This window comes from Nicotiana tabacum, chromosome 14, assembly GCF_000715075.1.
Source record: "Nicotiana tabacum cultivar K326 chromosome 14, ASM71507v2, whole genome shotgun sequence".
In the NCBI taxonomy this organism is placed as follows: domain Eukaryota; kingdom Viridiplantae; phylum Streptophyta; class Magnoliopsida; order Solanales; family Solanaceae; genus Nicotiana; species Nicotiana tabacum.
Genome location: NC_134093.1, coordinates 7,672,846 through 7,693,913, shown reverse-complemented (window position 1 = coordinate 7,693,913; position 21,068 = coordinate 7,672,846). Strand labels below are relative to the sequence as shown.

The 21,068-nt window shown below is 38.0% G+C and overlaps 1 protein-coding gene across 3 annotated transcripts; it reads left to right on the top strand.

The window, feature by feature from the left end:
• Positions 1 to 9,319: 9,319 nt before the first annotated feature.
• On the top strand, positions 9,320 to 19,359 carry LOC107811410 (U11/U12 small nuclear ribonucleoprotein 35 kDa protein-like). Of its 3 annotated transcripts, none has more exons than XM_075229264.1 (9): positions 9,320 to 9,666; positions 13,120 to 13,316; positions 13,410 to 13,507; positions 14,383 to 14,434; positions 14,624 to 14,694; positions 15,309 to 15,399; positions 15,486 to 15,561; positions 18,351 to 18,429; positions 18,804 to 19,359. In XM_075229264.1, the coding sequence occupies exons 2-9, from the start codon at positions 13,142 to 13,144 to the stop codon at positions 19,224 to 19,226; spliced, it is 1,065 nt and encodes a 354-aa protein (XP_075085365.1). In that variant the 5' UTR covers positions 9,320 to 9,666; positions 13,120 to 13,141; the 3' UTR covers positions 19,227 to 19,359. The 3 variants fall into 3 exon arrangements, with proteins under 3 accessions (XP_075085365.1, XP_075085364.1, XP_075085363.1); XM_075229263.1 differs by having other exon boundaries at positions 9,320 to 9,733; XM_075229262.1 differs by having other exon boundaries at positions 9,320 to 13,316.
• Positions 19,360 to 21,068: the final 1,709 nt, after the last annotated feature.

Below are 21,068 nucleotides of genomic sequence, written 5' to 3'. Positions count from 1 at the left end.
AGTGATGAGGGCTGGGAGCCCAGTGAGTGATGAGGGTTGGGAGCCCAGTGAGTGATTGTTGTCCTAAGAAATTGTACTTGATTTTCATTAGTTGTTGCACTTAGTTGCTATCTGTCATTGTTGTGAAATCTCTGAAAGATTGTTGATATACAGATTACATGAACAGGAACTGTATAAAAATTGATTTGACATTAAACTGCCAGATTTGATAGCATGTCTATTCTTTTGCTGGAATTACTGGAAATGAACCATAACTGTGTAGCTCGTTACTATCTTCAGTTCCTTATTTGTTATTGTTACTTGCTGAGTTGGTTGTACTCATACTACACCCTGCACTTCGTGTGCAGATCTAGGTGTTTCCGGACATAGCGGGTGTTGATTCTTTCGTACAACTGATTTTCTGGAGATTTTGAGGTAGCTGTCGTGTTCCGCAGACCTTGTCTATCCTTCTCTATCTCTTTGTTCATTGTATTTGGTCTCAGACTATTATAGACTATATTTTCCAGACTTGTATTCATAATTAGATGCTCATGTATTCAGTGACACCAGGTTTTGGGAGTGTTGTATCAGATTTTGCTAGATTTTGATATTGTATTAAACGTTACGTTTTGAAATTGAAAGGAAATCATAGGTTATTGATGTTGTCGGCTTGCTTAGTATTGAGATAGGCGCCATCACGACAGGTTAGTATTTTGGGTCGTGACATTATCAGATCGAAGCCACAAATTCTTCTCCCTACTCAAAAGGAAGAACGATTTTGCCTGGACCCCGGAATGCCAACAGGCATAAAAACAATTGAAGCGGTACCTATCGAGCCCACCACTACTTCACACTCCGAGGACAGATGAGAAGTTTTACTCATACTTGGCGGTATCGGAAATCGCGCTAAGTGGCGTCCTAATTCGAGAAGAGCAAGGTACACAATTTTCTGTTTATTATGTAAGTCGGACCTTAGGGGAAGCAGAGGCTAGATACCCTCACTTAGAGAAATTAACACTTGCACTAATAAGCGCCTCTTGAAAGTTAAGACCATACTTTCAATGTCACCCCATATGCGTTTTGACCACTTACCCACTTCGCAATATTTTGCACAAGCCCGAACTATCGGGTCGACTAGCCAAATGGGCCGTCGAACTCAGTGGGTACGATATCGAATCAACCCCGCACGACCATCAAGTCCCAAATTTTAGCGAACTTCGTGGCCGATTTTACGCCGACCCTCGTACCCGAAGTTGAAAAAGAACTTTTGTTAAAATTGGGTACGCCGTCGGGGGTTTGGACTCTCTACACAGATGGTGCTTCAAATGTGAAGGGGTCTGGGCTTGGCATCGTACTGAAACCTCCCACATGTGGCATTATTAGACAATCCATCAAAACCACTAGATTAACTAACAATGAGGCCGAGTACGAAGCCATGATTGCAGGTCTCGAGCTAGCTAAAAGCCTGGGAGCAAAAGTCATTGAAGCCAAATGTGACTCTTTACTAGTGGTGAACCAAGTAAACAAAACTTTTGAGATTCGAGAAGATATGATACAAAGGTATTTGGACAAATTACAGGTAACTCTACACCGTTTCAAAGAATGGACCCTACAACATGTGCCTCGAGAACAAAACTATGAGGCCGACGCACTCGCAAATTTGGGGTCGTCGGTTAAGGAAGATAAGATCGACTCGGGGACTGTCGTTAAACTCTCGAGATCTGTAATCGATGATGGAAATGCCGAAATAAGTTCCACGATCTTAACTTGGGATTGGAAGAATAAGTATATTGAATATTTAAAGAACGGAAAACTCCCACCGAACCCTAAAGAATCGAGGGTTCTACGAACCAAGGCTGCTCGATTCACGCAGGTTGAAGATAGAACATTATATAGAAGGACGTTCAACGGACCATTGGCGGTATGTTTGGGACCATGAGACACCGATTATGTTTTACGAGAGGTTCATGAAGGCACTTGTGGAAACCACTCCGGCGCCGAACCATTAATTCGCAAAATCATCAAAGTAGGGTACTACTGGGATAGCATGGAGAAGGACACTAAGGAGTTCGTTTGAAAATATGATAAATGTCAAAGGTTTGCACCGATGATCCACCAACCCGGAGAACAACTTCATTCGGTTATTTCTCCATGTCCATTCATGAAATGGAGAATGGATATCGTCGGCCCTCTACTATCGACCCAGGTAAAGCTAAATTCATTATGTTTATGACTGACTATTTCTCTAAATGGGTTGAAGTACAGGCGTTCGAAAAGGTAAGAGAAAAAGAGGTTATATATTTCATCTGGGACCACATCGTGTGTCGATTTGGGATACCAACGGAAATAACATGCGAAAATGGTAGACAGTTTATCGGCGGTAAAGTGACGAAATTCCTCGAAGACCATAAAATAAAAAGAATACTGTCTACACTATATCATCCTAGCGGGAACGGACATGCCGAATCAACGAACAAGATTATCATCCAAAACATAAAGAAAATATTGAACGAAGCTTAAGGAAAGTGGAGAGAAATTTTGCCCGAAGTCCTTTGGGCATATCGGACAATATCTAAATCCAGTACATGAGCAACCCCATTTTCCCTAGTGTATGGATCCGAAGCTTTAATTCTGGTCGAAGTCGGGGAACCAAGCGCAAGGTTCCGACATACATCGGAAGAATCAAACTACGAGGTAATAAATACTAGCCTCGAATTATTAGATGAAAAATGAGAGGTAGCACTGGTTCGAATGGCTGCACAAAAACAACGAATCGAAAGGTATTACAACAGAAGAACCAACATCCGCCATTTCAAGGTCGGGGACTTGGTCCTAAGGAAGGTCACCGTTAACACTCGAGATCCTAATGAAGGAAAGCTCGACCCAAATTGGGAAGGACCCTATCAAGTCCTCGATATAGTTAGGAAAAGGGTCTTATAAACTTGGAGCAATTGATGGAAAACCGTTACCAAACAATTGGAACATATCGCTTCTAAATGATATTACTGTTAAGGTATGATTCTTTTCCCTATCGTCTATATACGTACATTCGACACTAACTCATTGCAGGAATTCGACAAAAAACATCAAGACCTCTGGTTTCAAAGCACGCGTTTTACTCTTTTCCCCTCAAGCTCGGCTTTTATCCCAAATTGGTTTTTTCCGATAAGGTTTTTAACGAGGCAACAACTATGTGCTACCCGGGGACAAATCAATAGTATCCGAGGCTCCTTCATAATCAACCTCGAATACTGGGGGGCTACCAAGCGAATAAATCAAGTTCGGCACAAGTAAGTTTCTCCATATCAAATTCATGGCACATAAGGTCTCGATTGAGAAAAATGTAAGGGCCAAATGGTCAAAACGAACCATGCCCACGTAGTTTCGCTCGAACTCTGGCACAAGATACAAACATATGTATAATGACTTATAAAGGAGAACTTCTTTTTCAGATATCTCACACTTTGAAAAGATTTTCTTGCTTCATGATTCAAATAGGCTTAAAGGCCAACCACCATCAAAGGGATTGTTGATACAAGCGATCATAAAAGGCCTACGGGCTAAGATATTTTGAGTTCGAGTTCGAAACAATCATTTACTTAAAGCCTAAGGGCTATCTCACTTAGAGTTCGAGCAACCACTCACTCGGTCTTAAAAGGCCTACAGGCTAAGATATTCTGAGTTCGAGTTCGAAACAATCACTCACTCAAATTAAAGCCTAAGGGCTATCTCACTTTGAGTTCGAGCAACTACTCACTCGGTCATAAAAGGCATACGGGCTAAGATATTCTAAGTTTGAGTTTGAAACAATCACTCACTTAAATTAAAGCCTAAGGGCTATCTCACTTCGAGTTCGAGCAATCACTTACTCAAATTAAAGCCTAAAGGCTATCTGAGTTCGAGTTCGAAACAATCACTCACTCGATCATAAAAAGCCTACGGACTAAGATATTCTGAGTTCGAGTTCGAAACAATCACTCGCTCAATTATTAAAAGCCTAAGGGCTATCTTACTTCGAGTCCGATCAATCACTCACTCGATCGTAAAAGTCTACGGGCTAATATACTTTGAGTTCGAGTTCGAAACAATCACTCACTCACTTATCAAAGCCTAAAGGCTATCTTGCTTCGAGTTCAAACGTTCACTCGACTACTAAACTTGTGGGCTACTTTTATTTTTCGAGTTCGGGCAAGCACCCACTCGACCACTAAGCCTGTGGGACCTAAATTCTCATAAAAACATCCGCAAGGCATGAATCTTCACGAAGCAAGGCAGTAAAAGAAAAAGATATTTGTATAGATATACAAGGGTGGTTTACATAAATGAATGCAACATAGAAGAAGCTAAGGGCTAAGCTTCTGGGTTATCATCGAGAGCGGTCTCTTCTCCACCGGGCTCCCCCCATCTTCGGACCGGATCTTGCTACCATTATCATCACCATCATCATCGCCATCATAAGACAAGGCTTTAGCTTCAGCTTCGAGCTCTTTAGCCATTTTTATCTCTTCAGCAAGGTCGAAACCTCGAGCGTGTATCTACTCGAGGGTCTCCCTACGAGACCGACACTTAGCAAGTTCGGCAAACCAATTTGCTTGAGTGTTGGCAGTAATCGCCGCCTCTCTTGCCTCTATTTGAGCAGCCTCGGCATTAGCCCAATATACGACAATGGACATGTCCGCCATGACTTTCGACGACTCAACCTCCGCCTTGGCCTCAGCAAGCCGTGTTTCAAGCTCCTCGATCCTCTTGGCCTGAGTCGAACCCTTTTGCTTGACGCTTCGAAGCTGAACATTGGTCGATAATAATTTGGCCAAGATAGTTTCTTTTTCTGCAGCCAGACGGTCAATAGTCTCCTTCCACCGGTTACATTCGGCCTTGATTTGATCGACTTTTTCCCGAAGCAACCCGATTATTTCAACCTTTTGATGCATATGAGATAACGAAGGGTTAACTTCCATAGTTGGGTCAAAACCATACTCTAACAGAACGAGGCTCATATGCTTATCTAGTTCGGCCTCTTCTTCACGAGCCTTAGGTCCTTTATGGCCTCGTCCTTTTGGCTGCAAAAAAGCCGTAGAGAATCTCTCTCCCCCGAGATCTTCTGAAGCTCGACCTCACACTAGCTGAGGTCGACTTGAAACCTGCTAATGGCATGCATAGTAGGGAAAAAACATAAGTCAAGTTTAGAAAAGAACGAAGAAACCAAGCACAATAAAATCATTACCCGAGAAATAAAACGTTGGGCCTCTTCTAGGAGAAGAGAAGGCATCATCGACTTCAGTAAAGACATCCCATAAAGGGTTCCCTACACTAGAGCCTACGCCCATATCGGGGGTCTTCAATTATCGAGCATCCTGATCGAGACTCGAGGTACCGGAACCAACCCCGACCGGTATAGCCATCATCAACTCAGAAGGTCTGGCGACCTCGATAGCTTTCAAAGATCGGATCACCAAAGCCGAGGCATCATCATCATCATCATCTTCTTCTACTTCTCTCAATCGTTGGACCGAGTCCGTCGAAAGAATGATTGCCTTCCTCCTCACCCTTCGAGTTTTGGGCTTGGGGTCCTCTGACCGAGAGATAATTTTTCTCTTCTTATCTTTCCCCAGTTTCGGGACCGGGGACTTGGTTCCTTTCTCACCACTTGAAGGCCTCAAAATGACATCCTTGTTTACACCTGCATGAAAGGAAATCGGTAACAAATGGAGCATAAAAAATATTTCGAAGAACACGAGAAGTGACCCTTACCGTGATTCTTGGCCTCCAATATACCTTTTGCCAAATCACGCCAAGTGCGTTCGCATAAGAGGAAGTCAAGGCTAACTTCCGAACTCAATCCTCAAGGCCGGATACCGCTTGCGACATCCAAGAGGTAGTTGTATATCGGAAAAAGATGTCACATAGAATCGAAGAAAGATACAAAAAGCAACGCCTTATGAAAACCACTTACAGTCGAAGTTCCATTCCTCGGGGAACGACATCTTCTCTTATGGAATGAGGTCATGGGTCCTCACCCGAATATAACGGCCCATCCAACCCCGATCCTTGTCTTCGTCGATGCTCGACATCAAAGCTTTCGATGCCCGACGATGAATCTTGATCAGTCCTCGAAAGATCTGAGGCCGATACAATCATATGAGGTGATTTAGGGTAAAATCCACCCCCCGGGCTTGTTGGAGAAGAAGCGAAGTAAGGTTACTATACGCCATAGAGATGGATGAATTTGACCGAGGGTGGCCTGATATCTTTTGCAAAAATCAATGCTCACTGGGTCGACGTGACCCAACGTGAAGGGGTAAGTATAAACACTTAAAAATCCCTCCACATGAGTAATGACGCTCTCTTCGGGGGAGGGAATTTGCAACACAAACTCGGAACCCCAGTTGCAATATTTCCTCACAACCTCGAGATGGCCCTATATTATCGAGCACATGTACATCGACACATGCTCACATAGGCCCGGAACAGACGAAGGATTTTCAACCTTAAAATCGATCTTCAGAGTACATGGGCCAGGAACGTACTCATGGGGAGGCGGCTTCACCGGCACCTTATCACCGGCCGGCCGTAAAGAGGAAGTTTTCTCCCTCCGAGGTACGGTTTTTGAAGTTTTTGCCATTAGTGTAAGAGAAAGAAAAGCGAAGGAAGATGAAAGGTTGATGGTGCCAAACGCTGATGAAGGTGGCTCCGCAAGCAGCGAAATAGAGGCAAAAAGAGTAAGAAAATTTGGGAGTTTGAAGATGTAAAAGTGGTAAATGATAAATGGAAGGGCTATTTATAGGTTTATACCGTGACGGTTAAGTACCAGCGGTGGCCGGCCACCATCTGACGTATATTAAATACCTTGAAAGACTAAATCGACGGGACAACTATCACATACGTTACGCTCGAGCCCAATGAAAACGTCAGCTTATAATCCGTCGAAAATCATATCGCTTCTTACCACATTCTTCCTGAGAAACGATGGGACTATCTGTATACGGTCGAAATAGATTTCGGCCTCCGTACGTTTTCGAATGGTAAGCGATCGAAGTGAGAGATTGAGACGAGTTCCGAGGATAGTACATACAAGCCTCGAGCTCCAAGACCGATCGAGAAATCGGCTCGGGTTCATTATCAAGCCCATGACCAAATCGAACCGCATGGCAAAGAGAAGGTTATCGGAGATTCACAAATCGATTGACACCCACCCTGAATGTCGAACTCGAACTCAAGGACGAGGGCTCGATCCAATACCGGGCTCGAGCCAGTATCGAGCTCGCAGACAAGGGGAGGAAATATTGGCAGGAATCGAGGAGGAGACAATTCATCATGGGTTCTCCACTATATATTTTTTATTATAAATAAAGTAAGATTCCTCTATTATAAATCCTTATAAGCACGGGGGGAGGGACACATTGTAAGAAAAGACTACTTCTATTTATTGAAGAATAAATCTCTTAAGCTTGTTACTCAACATACTCATTCTTTTAGTTCAATAATTTATATCTCATTTCTATAGCCAAGAATCCAAACATTTCCACTTTCACGGACGATTTATGTCAGGCTATATCCACATCCTTAGAACTACTTATAAATTCAACTATATCCGATTTTTCGGGTAAACAAATATGTTCTAGCTAAAACAAACATGCGCAAACACATATACTTTATACCATTAACATATCATTTATATAATAAAATAACTTTTTATTAGATATGCTATATGCCAAAATTATTTCATAAATATATAATGAATATATTATATACCATAAATATTCCTTGTATAATTATTAATGTTTTTAAAATCTTGTTTGCTGTATAAATCATAATTATAGTTCATATATATACCATGTAGTTTTTGTGAATTATAGGATTTGGTATTGTTAATTTATATTTATCTTGATTCACACTTAAATACACATGATACCATAATTATATAATATATAACCATCATAATATCGCAGTTGCTTATGATAGTATTATTATAGCAAGAGGCATTATTTTGGAAAACAAAGAAAAAAGGAAAATAAGAAGAAGAAAAATATAAGGAAAATAGAGCTATTCTCATATGAAATAGGGATGGAACAAATTTGAATAGCTGCTATTCTCATGTGAACATTCCAGTAGCTGCCTTTTATTGTTCATCTTTTACTTTTTTACCAAGTCTTCATTCATTATAGTTTTTAAAAGTGATGAATTAAAGAATACAAAATTGACATATTATATACCATGCATATATCTAGTATAATTTATAATAATTTTTAAGAAATTATATTTGTATAAATCATATAATTCATATTATATACCGTATATTTTTCCTAGTATATATACAGTGTATTTTTATATTGTAGGATGTGATATTTTAACTTAAATAACAAGTATGTTTAATTTATATACTTTGATTCACACTTATATACACATTATAAATATGATTATACAGTTTATATATCATGTATTTTTAATTTATATATCTTTATATTCACAAAAAATTTATATATCTTTACATTCACACTTAAATACACATTATATTACTATTTATATAATGTATATAACATAAGATAACACATAAACTTAGACAAATATTACAGCCATATGCAAGTGTCCATTGTGATGTACTGTGCCAAAGGCAACAAGGGGATCTAGAGCCCGTTTGGATTAGCTGATTGTAAATAGTTAATAAGCTTGAAGTGCTGAAAAATATTTTTAAGTGCTGAAGCTGATTTTTTAAATAAGCGTTTACGTGTTTGGATAGACGTGCTGAAACTGATAATAAAAAGTTGATGTGTTTGGTAGAAAAGTGCTGATAAATTATTTTTTTTATAAAATGACCCAAATATCCTTAAAAATTTTACAAAAGATTATAAATTAAAAAGTTTCTTTGTAAAGAAAAAGATGAACAATGAATATGGAATGAAAAGAAAGTTAGAAAATTTATTTTGGGAAAAATATTTTATGAATTAGAAAATATTATTAAGGATAAACTAGTAAAAGCCTTGATCAAACTAAAAGTGCTTATAAGCTAAAAAGTCATAGGTTGGGGGTGACCAACTTATGACTTATTTTAACTTATAAATACTTTGGGTATTTACCAAACGCGTAAATAAGCCAAAAGATGCTTATAAGCTAGTTAAACTAGCTTCTAGCTTATAAGCTCAACCAAATAATCTCCTGGTCCTTTTTGTCGGATATTTATCGATAAAATAGGAAAATAGTTAATGGGGTTGAGTGGGCGAGATATGCGGATACGTTTCTCCTAATTTTATAATTACTTTATTGCCATCTTTGTTTATTAAGTAGCCCTACTAGGTTGGTATAAATATAATTACTTCTTAAATATTGCCCACTTATGAAACTTTCCCGTTAAAACACCCATCTCCCCAATTCCCTAAAAAGAAAGACGGATTCCCCCCCTTTGGACGAACCCTAACAGCTCTCTTGGAGCTCTCCTCTAAAAAAACGAGACCCCTCTCTCAAAACAAAAAACCCTAGCCGCCTCCCTCATCTTCTTCTTCTTCTCTCTCGAGCAGCCACTCACTTCCACCTCCCTCCTCAAGCGAGCTTCTCAAACAAAGAAAAGATTTGAAAAAAAACCCAGGGGTTGTGAAAAAATCTCATTCTCTGCCGATTTGTTTAGACGAATCCAATCGGTTTTCAAGGTCAAATCGAGTTCTTAAAGGGTTGTTCGTTGATACTGTTGCGATAGTTGAGTAGCTCCATTCCTCATTCTAGATTTTTAATTGGCCGTCTATTGCTGTTCTGCAATGTTTAGGCGAGTCTGCCTATTCCTATTGTCCTCTTATTTGATTATGAATGAATATTTGAGTGCTAATTCTATGAACATGCTAAATTTTGTGGAATCCGGATGTTTTGACTACCAGATCTGCCTGCTTGTTTCTATCTGTTGATAAGTTTTTTTAAAAAAAAACTGGAGTTAGTCATTAATTAGTTTGGATTTTGCTGCTGCTGTTTTGTTATAAACCCAGCATGTTAGTGGCTGAATATCATCATGTTTGGCATCTGTACTGTTAATTGAGCACTTAGTGAATTCACTAGAGTTTTGAATTGGTTTGTTTATTACTGAAATGTTCATTCCTTGAGGATAAAAATGTGAATGCATCATGAACATGCATTTAAGTTACTAACTCTGAAGAAAAGCTAGAATAAGCAGTGAATTAGTTTCGTGGTGATTTGTTGTGAAAACTAGCAGCATATTATCATTACATATGTCGGCTCTATTTACTATGAATTGATTACTGTTGTAGCTTTAGATCCTGAATGCTATTGTAGTTAGGATATAAATCCATAAGTAAGGTAAATCAGTAAGTTTTCAGTTATGTAATTAAATGGGTTATGGTTTGCTAGTTCCAGCATTTGATTCCATATTTGGTTTTGTTATTCCATTCAATCCATTTCATTTAGCTTCGGCAGAAGATTTTTTAGTTTAAAAGCCAATGGCCTGATATTAACTTTAAGCAAACTTTCAGATTAGTTTTAATTCGCGACTTCTTAGATATTGTAAAGTAAGAATATTAGCCTTTAACCAAGGCATAATGCAATCAATCTTATGAACAACTTAACGATCCAATCCATACTGCCTCACACTCCTATCCATAATTCATGGCCTCACATTGATCTCAAATGTTAGGAAAATTATTAATTCATGAACATCGTAGCTTGCTTTAGGCGTGATTAATACTAAATCATTGTGACTATGGGCACGGTTCCCGTGACATAGTCATGATACATAATCCCCAATTCGAGTGCGCGTTTCACGCGACTCGACCATAACTTCAAATAACAATAAAACAAACGTGTTGTATATTGCGGGTGCGTTTCACGCGGCGCGATTCGCAATATGTACAAAAACAAACGAGTGCGCAACATCGCGACTTGTTGAAATAAATTCCATAAATACTAAAAGCGGTTAAATATTTAATTAAAAGCGGTTAGAAAGTAAAAATGGACATAAGTCTTAAAACGTGTATAAATCAGATAATTAGGCCAATTATTAATAGTTGAGCGACCGTGCTAAAACCACGTAACTTGGTTCTCTCGGGTTAACAGAATTTCTTACCCGGTCTTCTGTGTTCACGGACCATAAACAGAGTCAAATCCCTAGCTGCGTTTTCCAACTATGTGCATTATGTAGAAAAAAGATTTGCTAGCATCCTAAAAAAATCACAAAATCAGGAAATAAGTATCAAGCACTATTAAAGAGAACAAATTACCTTATATGCTCGCTGCATCTCCATATCTGATTCAAATTCAACAAACACATAACCACGTGAAGCGCCCATTACTGCAAAAGCAACACCATATGGTACATATAAATTCTTCAAAAAGTAAATATCTTATCTTTTTACACTACGTGGTACATATCGGCACACTTTCTATGATTTTCAAATATGCATTAAACCTCCACAAAAGGATACGCAAAATGCAACATAAGCAAGTTCTAATTTTGAAAGAAATAGTTAGTACCAACGTGTGTGACAATTCTTATGTTCTTCACCCTTCCATATTTGTTCAGTTCATGTTAATAAACGCAACCCAAAATCAATAACACCAACTAGGCAATAAGCAAACAACAAGAATAACATAACTGCACAAGAGTAACAAAGAAAGACACAAGACATAGGAAAATGGTCAAATTTACCATGTATTATTCTAAATCGAGCAACTTTGCCCTCCGCTAGTCTTTAGGTCTAATATCACCCCACTGTTAGGAAAAGTCTTGTTTTTCCCATTGACCCCAGATGTAGCTCCAACCCGAGGGTATTTTTAAACCACAACCAAAAGTTAAAGGGTAAATTTAGATCAATTTTTCTCGAAGAATTTGACACTTGAGTTTCACCTATTTCAAGCTAGAGCTGCATTAATCGCAAGATCACAATATGCTAACATCAAAGGGTACGAATGAACCAAAATTTTAAATAAACAAAACTAGAGCAAATTCCCATAGTATAAGATAAATTATTATAAAATATTATTAATATTAGCCAAATATTACCAATATTAGCCAATTAGCTATTTGTAGCCAAAAAGGGTCAATTTTTTACTTTCTTTTGAGTGAGTGTTATTAGAATAGATTGGGTACATCTTAAAGAGCTTGAATCTCGGTTTTGAGATGATTTGGTAGAGTTTTGAGGTGGTTTGAATTGAAAACTCGAAGTAGAAGATGAACATGAAAAAAATGATGTGTATCGTTTGAATTGAAAACTCGAAGTAGAAGATGAACATGAAAAAAAATGATATGTGTATCACATTGTGTATCATTTGTGTATCACTTATGTATCATATTTGTATCAAATGTGTATCACATGTATACCTGTGTGTGAGATACGTGGGATACATATTTGATACATGTGTCGCAGAAGATATTTTTGGAACGCGATTTTAGATACGAATTTTGATACCAAATCAGTCCAAATCACCTCTAATCTTTATCAAATTTTATATATTGACTCATCTATATGTTTTCAATGAATTTCAACCATACCCATTGAAAAAGGTCCTTTTTTGCTTAGATTTTTGGAATCTTGTATGTATTTTTTTTTTTGTATTTTAATTACCTAATTTGCTACCTCATCCATGAAAATTTCTTCCCGTCTTGCATCTAATATTGTTGATCACGCTTAAAAATATGGAAGTAGATCTTTGCGTGTGATTCTTGGGGAGAAAGAACATTATTTATTTAGGTTTTCAATTTTTATGTGTTTGACTAGTTTTGGTAAGTCTATGATTGATGGCTAGAGGTTGGTAAGTTGAGATTTATTTGGGACATTTGTATAAGATTTATTTGGTAAGTCTTTGTCTTTGTTCTTTGTTCTTTGTCTTTGTCTTTGTCTTTGTTTTTTTTTTGAGCTGAGGGTCTTTCGGAAACAACCTCTCTACTCCTTCGGGGTAGGTGTAAGGTCTGCGTACACACTACCCTCCCCAGACCCCATTAATGGGATTTTAGACCCCATTAATGGGATTTTACTGGGTTGTTGTATAAGATTCCCTAAAAAGGGCCATTAAAGCCCGTGAGTGGTTGGAAGCCCAGCCGATACCATGCCATCTAATAAAACATAATGTCATCAACTATTTGTAATTCCAAATAGGCCCCAAAACACGTGTGTGCCAATTTTAATCCCTTAAAGTTTGATTCCCAAGGCCATAGCAATTTGATGAAGAAATGGGTCGAGAAGATTACAACAGCGAAAGGAGGTCTTCAGATGGGGGAAATCTAAACTCAGTATTCTATGCTTCTATATACCATCCAATTCAAGCTGGAAGCATTGATGGAACTGATATTCTTCCTCACGATAACGCCATTTACAGAGCTCTTCTCTGCTCTAATGCCGGCTTGTGTTAGTATTATACTCATTCTAGCTCGTAAAAATCCTGCTTTGTTTTACCCTTGATAGTTTCATTATTACTTCATTTGCCATTGTTGTTTTCAGATGACCCGTTTGGTGACCCGAAGGCTATTGGTGACCCGTATTGTACACTCTTTGTTGGTCATTTGTCTCATTTTACCACTGAACATAACCTTTGCCAGGTTTGCTTTTCTGGGTTTTTTTCATTATAAGTTTGGGTATAAAAGTTATACTATATATTTTTGGATTTAAGTTATATATAGGAACACTGTAATGTACTTTTTACACCATCACTGTAATTGTAACATGTTATAGCGGGTTATTTACCACTGAATATTCCCTTCGCCAGGTTGGCTTTTCTGTTTTCCCCCCCTCAATATAAGTTTGGGTGTAAAGGTTATATTTTTTAGATTTAAGTTATATACACCAACACTACACTGTAGTGAACTTTTTACACCGCCATCAGTGTAATTTTAACATGTTATAGTGGATTATTTACCATTTATTCTAGGTTACTCTTGTGCCGTTCTTTTGTTCTTGCTGTTTGCTTATTGCCTAATTGGTGTTAAGGTTTATATCTTTCTGATAAGCTTATAATAATTTATCTTATACTATGGGAATTTGCTCTAGTTTTGTTTATTTAAAATTTTGGTTCATTCGTACCCTTTGATGTTAGCAAATTGTGATCCTGCGATTAATGAAGCTCTAGCTTGAAATAGGTGAACCTCAAGTGTCAAATTGTTCGAGAAAAATTGATCTAAATATACTCTTTAACTTTTGGTTGTGGTTTAAAAATACCCTCGGGTTGGAGCTACATCTGGGGTTAATGGGAAAAACAAGATTTTTCCTAACAGCGGGGGTCATATTAGACCTAAAGATTAACAGAGGGCAAAGTTGCTCGATTTAGAATAATACATGGTAAATTTGACCATTTTCCTATTTCTTGTGTCTCTCTTTGTTACTCTTGTGCAGTTCTGTTGTTCTTGTTGTTTGCTTTTGGCTAGTTGGTGATTCAATTCTTTGTTATTACCTGATTTTGGGTTGCGTTTATTAACAGGAAATGAACAAATATGGAAGGGTGAAGAATGTAAGAATTGTCAGACACATTGGTACTAGCTCTTTCATCCAAAATTACAACTTGCTTATGTTGTATTTCGGGTGTCCTTTTGTGGAGGTTTAATGCATATTTGAAAATCATAGAAATTGTGCTGATATGTACCACTTACTGTTAAAAGAAAAGATATTTGCCTTTTGAAGAATTGAGTTAAAATTTCTCTCATATGGTGTTGCTTTTGCAGTAACGGGTGCTTCACGTGGTTATGCATTTGTTGAATTTGAATCAGATAGGGAGATGCGGCGAGCATATAAGGTAATTTGTTCTCTTTAATAGTGCTTGATACTTCTTTTTTTTTTAAAACGTTCTTGAGCCGAGGGTCTTTCGGAAACAACCTCTCCACCTTCATAGGTAGGGGTAAGGTCTGCGTACACACTACCCTCCCCAGACCCCACTTGTGGGATTCCACTGGGTTGTTGGATCAAATAATTATGGGAAAACCCTTCTTTAATGACCTGTACTAGATTTTTAAACAAGCAGATCTCTACGACCTTTTTAGTTGCAGAAAAACAAGAAAGGGTGTGAGCTGCCAAACTTAGGTGCCGATGAATTGTGATTTTGCAAGATCATGCTGGTTAATAACTGTTGAATCTTCAATAGTTTAAGAGCCCGTTGTGTCCATGATCATGAGAAGGAGTTTGCTAGGCTCGGAACTGATTATTCAAGGCTGCAATTTGTTCTAGCTGAACTATATTTTGTGAATGCAATGAATTAACGCTTGTTTAAATACCTACTGTTTACATAAGGAATAGGAGTCATTGTCCTTAAAACAAAGAAGCAATTAAATTTGTCTAGGTTCTGTTTCCCATTCTACCAAGTGAAGCAAACTCATGGCATAATTTTATTTATTTATCGTTCACAAACCGCAGGATGCTCACCATAAGTTTATTGATGATTCTGAAATTATAGTTGACTACAATAGGCAACGATTAATGCCAGGCTGGATTCCGAGAAGGCTAGGTTAGTGACATTTGTCTGATATCCTTCTTCTCGAAGCTTTAATTTGCTATATGAACCTACTATATTAAAGTCATTCTCTTTTACAGGAGGCGGTCTTGGCGGTAAGAAGGAATCAGGACAGCTTCGTTTTGGAGGTCGTGAAAGACCGTTTCGTGCTCCACTGTAAGTATTCAGTAATTAAAGAGAATTGGAGGATTGTCTCACATTTTTGCACGCTTTGGAGTTGTCCTTGCATTTTTCTCATTTATTTTCTTTTTGAGTTGTGAAGATAAGCATGTTTATGGTGTTAATTTTGTTTAATTTTGTTCGGTGAGCATTATACAGTTACTAGGTCAAAGTTTTGATTTCCATCAGAATCCTTTTCCACTTGTCTTACTCAGTCCTTCAAATATTTGGTAAGAGAAAACCTTTAATCTTGTTTAAACACGGACTAACATGCCTTTTGGGTTGTAGGAGAATTTCATTCCTAATCATGAAATAGGAGGATTGTGTTAAAAAAAAAATTATATGACTTTTGAGGAAGTTTAGTTTGTATCATCATTCAGACTTGGACTCTACTCTTTACTAGTTCGGCCTTACAAGTTAAGCTTATAACATTTATTACTCTTTACTAGTTTGATCCAAGTGACTGATGGAATGCCAGTAACTCATTTACTACTTTGGTTGGCTTTGCTGAGAATAACTGCATGTCTTCCTTCAGTTGGGTTCAAAAGGAAATATCCCAGGATTCTTATCCCTCGGTATGAAATGATGAAAAGCATGAATAGGATTATGTCTTTATCCTGCGTCAGTCTTCTTTTTATTTGCCATGGCATTTCTGGTTCCAAAGTGCTCTTGGAATACATTTCATCCTTTCAAGTGAAAAATTCACTAGATCGATTTTCCTTACCCAGATAGCATCCCAGTCATCCAAATTTTTGTTCATTAAAATGAAAAAATTAAAGGCAGTGATACAGATAAAATAAGTTAAGTAGTCAAAAGCAAGTTACAGCAACATAGCAACATTCAATAAATTTTAAGTTACAACAATCACAACAGTTCTCCACATATTTGCACTCAAAATGAAAAATAAAGGAAAATGAGAAGAAAGAAAAGAAAGATTAAAAGACCCTCTTTTAATATATCTGTCCAAATGTCACTCAAGATTTCAACAAAAATAGTACAAAAGACTTGGAGGGGAAGAAGGAATTGAATCAGATTTGTGAATATGCTGACAGGGGGTGGGGCAGCATTAAACAAGAGGAAAAGGGAGAGAAGAACACACACACGAGACCTAGAAACTCACACAGTTTGCAGAGATAACCTGTGTGGAAGAAGAGGAAGTAAAGGGGAAGCAGGTGAAGAAATAATGATGAGAGTAATGAGTATGCTTGTGCCCTTACCTCTATTATATTTGAGGGCGAGGACTTTTTGGAGCTTATCCGGTGAGATTGTAATCCCAAATAAATAGTAGCCCCTCCTCAGATAGCGTAATCCTGTAGTAATCTGGCAAAATTAATTCAGTCTGATTTTTGAATGTTACCAAATGTAGGATAAATTAAATTCTGCCTAACCCAATTCTCTATCTTGCTACTGAATGGCTTCTTCTTAACAAATGATTATTGCTGGATACTGGACTAGATTAGGCAGGATAAATTTATCTCCAGCTGGAAGTTTTTTGTGTGTCGAACTGGATTAATATTTTCTTCTGATATATCGTAGATTTGGTCGAAGAGGGCGAGAAGGGGAAGGGGATTACAATCTCGCCGGGTTGGCCTGCAAAAATGAAACTTTTGCTCCTCGCACAAATAGGAGGACGGCCCTTCATCTTATACTCTGCCTTCTTTGTTTTTCCTGTCGCTAATAACCTCCAACTCCTCCTTGCCTGGAACGCTGTATCCTGCCGAAAGACTGCAATGGCTCTAACAGAATCTTTGTTAGACTCATAAGATTTGCCTTTTGTGCCATTTGAAATTTAACAGAGCTGAAGTTACTCCATTAGTTTAGTCATTTCAATGCAGTTCAGCTCAACTAAAAGTATCACATTGTTGGCGATGCTTTCTCTACCAGTTGAAGCCCCTTTAGTTCCATAAGTAATATGCATCTAGGAGTTCTGATGGCATAATTAAGAAAATTGAATAAACATGTTGCTGTGCATCCACCTAGTACTCAAGACATGAGCAACTTCAACTAGAACCAAGCTATGTTAGCTGCTTAATGATCCTTGCGTTACACATCTCTTCCGCCACCTTTACTGTGATCTGCTTATCGTTGTGGGGGAGAAAATAAGCTTCTCTGATAGTTTAGTTGCTAGGAATGCTCCATTTTCCAGTTTTTGCTTTGAAATGTTTAAACTCATGCCACAAAAGGAAAGTTTTCAGAAGTTTCTGAAGACACAGCATATCAAATAATGCTTGATTCAGAGACCAAATCTGAGATGTTTTTAGAGTTATCTGCAAATCATCCTCGCTAATATTCTGCTCTACCTAAAAGCCCCGATATCTCCATCCATCTGCTCTCCATCATCAAGATCATCTCCTGCAATAGAAGTCCTGCGTGATTGTGCTCTTTGGCCGCTGTAGTGAGAGTGAGAGATCCCGGCCTCAGATTAACGTATCTCCTTTAATACTTATTCGCTTGTCCCTTTAATTTGGTGGTGTGTTCACCAGATCTGAGGTAACCAAACCTAGCTATTAATCCCAATGTCTCTCTCAGTTTGTTTTCTGTCAATCTTCTCTTTTGTGGTTGAATACTGGTATTCTAGGGTGTGAAGAATGTAGTGTGCTTTAACCGAAGGAAACACATTTTATTGAGATAAACAATAAATATGTAAACGTTCTATATATCTGAACAGAGACTTAAGCCTTAGCTTTCTGCAGGGTATTGTGTTGAAAACATTCTCCTATCACTCTCTTCCATGCTACATTCTTTATATGTATTTTACACTAAATTCGGAATGCTCCTGGGAACAGCCGACAAATTCCGTTGGATGATCTAAAGAGGCTTGGTATACCACCTCCTCCAGAAGGAAGATACATGTCACGGTTTCAGGTATCCCATTTATTGCACATGTTATTTTGGGAAGAACACATGTGACCTTTTGAGATCTGTATCGTTCATGTTCACTTTAAAGTAACTGAAACATTAGTTTTGGTCAATGTATCAGTTAGCTAAGTTCTGTCGCTAATAATATTGCATTAAGGGCTTATTACGGTTTCCTCTCCTATTGTTTTGCTCTTACTATCATCCATGGGCCATGGCTGTCAAGTTCACTGACTAAAATAGTTTGATACATATAAGTGATTTTTAACCCTCAGGAGAAATACTGGTTTAAGTCAAAATGAGAATAATGCCTGGGATACCGCATGTAAAATGAAAATTATCCTTCTTTTAGCGATGCTGATGACTTGAACTAAACCGTGTAGGTTCCATCGCCACCTAGACAAGAAAGGAGCATGGAGGACGCTAGAGACTCTTCTCACAAGCACGATAAAGGAAGCAAGCATTCTAATCGATTGGAGAGATCTCCAAGTCGAGCGCACCCATCTGGAAGACGTGAGAGGTCTGTGGACAAGGAAGATTTAGCTCATAGGCAGATAACACGTGGAAGGAAACGACATGATTTAAGGTCCCCCAGTCATGATCATTCATCCGATAGGAGTTCAATGGACAGAAGCAGACATTCTCGCAAGCGCCAAAAGAGTAGCAGAGACAGGCATGACATGAGATCCCCCAGTCGTGATCATTCATCTGATGAAACTTCAACGTGCAGAGAAGAATGTCGTCGAGCACGTAATGCACGATCTCATGGATATGACAGGTGGTCACCAAGCAGGAATGATTCTTAATTAATCAAACATACAAGGCATATACTAGCTGTACTTATCAGGTCTTTTATTTGCTTGTATAATAGCTTTGTTAGTTCATATGTTGTTAACTTTACATGATTTTTCCTGATAAATGCTATTGCTGATTTTCCCATACGGGGTATGGGGAGGGTAGGGTGTACACAGTCACAAACCTTACCCCTACCCTGGGAGGGTAGAGAGATTGTTTTCATTAGACCCTCGGCTAAAGAGAAAGATGATTTAAGAAAACTGAAGCGAAAGAGTGATATCAATCTAAGAATAGAAAGATACTCTACTAAAATTAAAACTACCGCTACGGGAAGGTGTGACTTGTATTAACAATGATGAAGATTAACGGTCCTACAAAAGGTCAAGAAAGGAGAAGGAAAAGGTCAAGAAAGGAGAAGGAAAAACTTAAAAGTGCAATAGATTTCATACATATGGATCACAGTTTGGCTTTTTTTGACTTGTCAATATGATTTCTGTCTCATCTTATTGTCATTGATTCTTGTATTTTTTTCCTTCAGTTAGTCGGAATGTTAGAACAAACAAGTAGAGGTGTCTGTCAAGATATTCTGCCTTGTTTTAAAGCTAAAGCCCCTCTTCAATTTTTTTTGCTTCCCACCCAAAAACCCTATAGGACATTATGAGGCATGACTGCTTCCTAATTTTTTTGTTAAATTTATTTTATAAAAGGGGTATCTAGATCAGCTTGTGTGCCTTGTCGCGGAACTGTTTTTCTGAAGGTTCGGCGAGGGCAGCAAAGTAAGCCTGACTGCTACCTAGCTTCAGCCCTTAGACAATAATTAGCACAATCGTGCTAAAGCGATGGCAATCACACGAAACAAGCAAGAAAGCTTTGAAATAAAGAGACTCGAATTTGGGAGGCAAGTGCCAATTTTCTGTTGTGTTTATTCAATATCTGATGCCTTACAAAGAATGAAAACAGCCATTTTAGTTCTATAAATAGGCTTTGTTTTCATTCTTTGTAAGGCATCAGATATTGAATAAACACAACAGAAAATTGGCACTTGCCTCCCAAATTCGAGTCTCTTTATTTCAAAGCTTTCTTGCTTGTTTCGTGTGATTGCCATCGCTTTAGCACGATTGTGCTAATTATTGTCTAAGGGCTGAAGCTAGGTAGCAGTCAGGCTTACTTTGCTGCCCTCGCCGAACCTTCAGAAAAACAGTTCCGCGACAAGGCACACAAGCTGATCTAGATACCCCTTTTATAAAATAAATTTAACAAAAAAATTAGGAAGCAGTCATGCCTCATAATGTCATTATTTGCATTCCCTTTGTCCTCCTCTGTACTACTTTCCCTTTGTATTGATATTTCCATCTTCTTGTTAGGCTGCAAGATCATCAAAGGATGTCACAATATTAGAATGAATTTAGTTTGAGATTTGTTATCAAGCGTAATACTAATTTGTTAAAGATTAATTGGATTGATGATATCATCTTTTCTTATTTTAAAATTAAGTCATCAACCCAGGCTTTCACCTCCTATGATTGGTATGTGTGTTGAGGGGTGGGAATGGTTTGAATCCTAGCGTGTATATTATTAATCAAAAGAGTACAAAAGGGGACATAAACCTTACCTCCGGAATAGATACAAGAAAATACAAGGGAATAAAGAGGAGCACCATTGTACAATTAAGTTAACAAAAAAGGTATACCGATCATATAACGATTTTTCATGTGTTCAATAACCTTAACCTATACCCTACTTGTGTGATCTGATTCTAAAGTTGGCTAAACCAAATTTATCCATAATACATATATATTTAGACATTCAATTCTAGCGAATGATGACGCCATATTCTTTTGTCATTTGCTGGA

What these genes read in the sequence shown, in the direction of transcription:
- LOC107811410 (XM_075229264.1), top strand. Translation starts at nt 13,142, where the DNA reads ATGGGTCGAGAAGATTACAACAGCGAAAGGAGGTCTTCAGATGGGGGA. An exon ending in CTGCTCTAATGCCGGCTTGT is followed by an intron (nt 13,317 to 13,409) that starts GTTAGTATTATA and finishes TGTTGTTTTCAG; the next exon opens with ATGACCCGTTTGGTGACCCG. An exon ending in CTGAACATAACCTTTGCCAG is followed by an intron (nt 13,508 to 14,382) that starts GTTTGCTTTTCT and finishes GTTTATTAACAG; the next exon opens with GAAATGAACAAATATGGAAG.